Source organism: Nannospalax galili, unplaced genomic scaffold (genome assembly GCF_000622305.1).
Source record: "Nannospalax galili isolate Female #2095 unplaced genomic scaffold, S.galili_v1.0 scaffold391, whole genome shotgun sequence".
Lineage (NCBI taxonomy): Eukaryota > Metazoa > Chordata > Mammalia > Rodentia > Spalacidae > Nannospalax > Nannospalax galili.
In genome coordinates, this window is record NW_008329323.1 from 1,202,972 (window position 1) to 1,207,475 (window position 4,504).

Sequence of the window (4,504 nt, forward strand, 5' to 3'; positions counted from 1 at the left end):
AATAGGTTCTCCTTGTAGCCCCAGCTGGCCTGCCTGGAACTCAGTATGTAGACCAGGCTGGCCTTGATCTCACAGAGATCCACCTGCCTCTGCCTCCCAAGTGCTGGTATTAAAGGTGTGTGCCACCATGCCTGGTCTACATTTTCTCTTTTACCAAATAAATATTTGGGGGCTGGAGAGATGACTCAGCAGTTAAGAGCACTTTCAGAAGACTTGAGTTTGGTTCTCAGTACCCACAAAGCCCAGCTCACAACTGTCTGCAACTCTAGCTCCTGGGGATCGAACACTGCCTTTTAGCCTCTGAGGACACTGCACTCACATGCATACACACACAAACACAGAGACACATAAAATACAAAGCAAAATAAATCTTTAAAAAATAAGTATTTATGAACTCAGGGAGGAAGATTCAAAGAATCAGGGTCTCTTTCCCTCCCAAAACACAAATGCCCCACATGAATCAAGCTCCCTAGTGAAACCTCCCTCCCAGAAGCTGCCATGTTGAGGGGTAGGTAGTCAGGGGAGCTGATCTGCCTCTCAGCCCCTCAGTCCCCTGTGGTGATGAGGTTCTCCATGTAGGCATCCAGCTCATCATCTGTACTGATGTTTATGTCCTCCTGCACCTTTCTCAGGAGGGCCAGAGTGTTAGTCCTCAGCTTCTGTAGCTTCTGTTCTGTCTCATGGAGCTTTTTCTCAGCAATGCACAGGCTTTCTTCAGATGCCTTAGCCCGTGAGTCAGCACAGGTCTGGTAGGAACGGCAGAGATTCTGGAGCTCTTCTTCATACTGCTTGAAGTACTCTTCAAGAGGAAGAGACAGTAGTTCTTTTGAATTCATAGCACTCAGCTCCTTCTTAGACATGGAGAAACTCAGGGGCATGAAATAGTGTAAACAATTCCAGAGAATCTGGACCAGGAGGTCAGTGGTCTCCTGGTCAGTCCTTGGGGCAATAGTCTCAGGCTCTGTGCAGAGACAGTCAGAGATAGAGAGCTCTTGTAATGCATCAGTGTGCTGGACTACCGTGGCCTCCTCTTCCCCATCCTCTTGCTGTGTGCCAGTTCTCTGATTCTCTGAAGATGGCTTCATCAGCCATACATCTCCACTGCCTTTTTCCACCCAGCAGCCTTTCGGTATGGTGTCTGTGGCCACATCATCAAACTTCACCTTCCACCACACCACATTCCCACCCACTTCCACAGCTGTGACACAGCCCTTGTAAAAATTCCCTTTCACACGGACCTCCACTTGTAGCCCTTTATCTTTCTGAGCCCTCTTGAGGTCATCTGGATCTTCTTCCCCAGCACTGTCTGAGAGCTCATTCGCTAACATCTTTTTCTCCTTCACAGGAAACTTGCCCCTCTTGCACCTCTCCTTTTCCCCAGCCTCTTTATCATCAGAGACTACAAGACTCCGCTTCTGACTAGACGTCCCTGGGGAGTGCTTAACAGGTGTTTCTGCCTTCTTGACCACTGAAGTCTTTGTAGGTTTGGGGGTATGGACCTTGCAAAGTTTCTTGGAGTTGGGGATTGCAGAGGGTGACAGGGATTGCACCAAAGGCTGTGGTGCAGTCCTAACCAGAGGGGTCACAGGCTTTTGGGGTACCTCTGGTGGTTCGAGCAACCCAAAGGTACTGGTCTCTGTCTGGGCCACCAGAACAGGAGGTTTTTGGTAGCTGCTGCTAACAGCAGCCTTTCGGAGCTGTCTAAATGGTCTGGGGGCTGGCTTGGAACGGGGTCTGCTCTGAGCATTTTTGATCACTTCATGTAAAGGGGGTGACTGAGCACACCAGCATCTTCTCTGCACAGATTCTTCAGTGAGAGGTTTAGTGGTCACTTCCAATGGCAGTTTCTTCAGGCCATCTTGGGAGTGGGTGAGTGTGGTTTTCTGAAGGGCCTTCAGTCTCTTCTGCTGTTGCTTAATTTTCTGTGTTAGCTGCCTCTGCTTCTCTTCCTGTGTCTTCAGGACCTTTTTTAATGTTCCCAGTGGAATCTTCTGCTTCTGTTCAGAAGCCTCACACTGGTCCTGCTCAGGATCAGGGTTCATGGAGCAAACCCAGGTGTTGGGGTAACCTTCTTCTACTGAACTCATCTGGAAGGGGAGGGTCCTCCACTTCAGACACAAATCACACTGGATAGTGGTTGGGACCTGCATAGCCCTCCTGCGTTTGAAGTGCAGCTCACCAGATGGGGGTTGGTTCCAGTTGGCAGAGAGGTAACCAAACTCATCCCAGAACTTGATAATTTCATGCTGGGCAATGGAGATGTCCTTCCAGTACTGTGCCAGGTGCTCCCCCATTGCCCGAAGCAGGAACCGGTATTCCTTGGCATTAGCAAAGTCCTGTTTATTGTGAGTAGGCTCCAAGACCAGGTAAGGTACATCAACAACACCAACAACTCCACCACACACCATGCCCACTTCCAGCTGTGGGCCAACTTTTTCATACATCTTGATCAGGCGGCTACAGTTGTAGATAAACATGCCATCTAAGTCTCGGTGTTCAATGTTGACCCCAAAGATAAAATTCAGTTCCTTAGGTTCTTTGAGTGCTTGCTGCTTGGCATCCTTGACCCTTTTCTTAACATCAGCTTCTCTGCGCAGGGTGATGGCTGTGTTCTGGACCTGACGCAACATCACCCTGGAGTCCCGTGTGAGGACTCCACCTATACGAATTTCTAATGTCCGAGCTTGGCTCTCTGCCTCCCGGGCCTTCTCTTCAGCAATCCGTGCTACCTGGTCTGCTTTCTTCACCTCCTGTTCTGCTCGGGTCTTGAAACGGTTTGATGTGTATGTGTACATCCTGGGCTTGTACAGGCAGCAGGAGAGCCTCTTGGTCTGTACCTTGTGCCCATGGATGAAGATTCTCATTCGAGGATCAATATAGAGCACTGCAGCATAGGCACTGAATGAGTACCGCTCTGGCTTCAGGCCCTCTGGGGAGAGCTCTGCTATCTGGATATCTTTTGGATTTGAGATTATGTCTAATTCAGGCTTTCCATTGTCCATGAGTTTGAGATTAAAAATGATCACTAGGGTTCCACTATCCCCAGAAATCTTCATAAACTGACTCATCACTTCCTCTTCAGTGTGGAAGGGAGAATACTTGTAGATGAGTTCCGTCTCAATGGCAAATTTCTCGGCATTTTCTATGACAGGTTCTTGTGTCTGAGCATTCCATGTAGGCAATGGGACTATCACTTCATCAATGCCTTCTTCCTCATGAAAGGTTCGTGACAGGAAGAGGCAGCTCATGGTATCTTTTTTCTTGGTGAAGAGAATAAAATCCTTCCCGATGCGCATCGAGCCTGATTTTAGCCCATTCCCATACCGCCCAATCTGGGTGGCCTCAGGTGTTCGTTTGGCTGACTTCCCAAACTGGATCACACTGATGGCATCATTTGGATCCATTCCTGCTCCATCATCAAGAAAGCAAAGCATGAATCCTCCTCGAATGTTCTCTCTCCTCTCTGTATAAATATCCATTCTGGTGGCATCAGCATCTCTCGCATTATCAACTAGTTCAGCAAGAGCACCAAACAAAAATTCGTGAGTGGTGGAATTTGTGTGCAGATATTCAAAGGTTAGTTGAGCTTGGTTGAGACAGCTGTAGTTAGGGAAAGCCATAATTGTAGTGAGATGTCCAGTCTTACCCACTGAGAAATAGTATATATTAGAACACACTTTTTGGATAAATTTGTGCCCCTTAGTGACAGATGAAACAAGTTACCTAGTAACTATCCAAAACATAGCCAGAGATATTTCAAACTGCAGCTGGTTTCTTCAGGTTTTTAAAATCTTCTCAGTGACTGTGATGTAATTATTTTGGAGAAAACTAGAGCCTAAGCTTGCGGTTCTAAAGAATTTTGGGCATTTAGTTTCCTTTGTTCATTTTGGATAACCTGGGTCACAAGTGGCTGGCCTTAGTGTTTTATTACTGCTTTATCCTGGTGTTCTCCTATTTTCTGTACCAATGTGGAAATTTGCTCACTTCGGTCATCAGACTAAACATTCACTGCCATCTTTCACCACCAGGGGTATCAGGATCCTTAAATAGGCACTGTAGGAGAGCTGATGGTGCTAGATCTGACTTCACCACTTCAAAAATGTAAGAGGCTGACAGTCCTTTAAATTCAAACTTGTCCTAAACCCAGCTTGATGTTATGCCACAATTACGACAGCGTAGTGAGAGAAACGACCTCACAGTGGCCAAGAGAAACTCCTCAAAATAGATCCACCTGAATCGGCTCTGGCAGGTTGCCGCTCTGAGGATAAATTTGGCCCCTCCAGCCCTCCCAGCCCAGGGGTCTGGTAGCCACTTTCTACCTCCTCTCGGAGAGGAATTAATCCCAGTTTTCAAGTCCTAGACCCAGGGCGGAAGACAGTAATGAGCACACCACTGACCAGGACGGGCATTGCCCGCAGTCCCCAGGAGCCTCTGACTCGCCCGCACAATGGAATTGGAACTCAACCACCGCAGCACGAGTTTGGAATCATGTGTTGCCTCCGCC

At 47.9% G+C, this 4,504-nt stretch overlaps 1 protein-coding gene across 1 annotated transcript; it reads right to left on the reverse strand.

The window, feature by feature from the left end:
• Positions 1 to 545: 545 nt before the first annotated feature.
• LOC103736595 (ATPase MORC2-like) lies at positions 546 to 3,620 on the reverse strand. Its single transcript, XM_008836105.1, has one exon. The coding sequence runs from the start codon at positions 3,618 to 3,620 to the stop codon at positions 546 to 548; it is 3,075 nt and encodes a 1,024-aa protein (XP_008834327.1).
• Between the last annotated feature and the right edge of the window lie 884 nt (positions 3,621 to 4,504).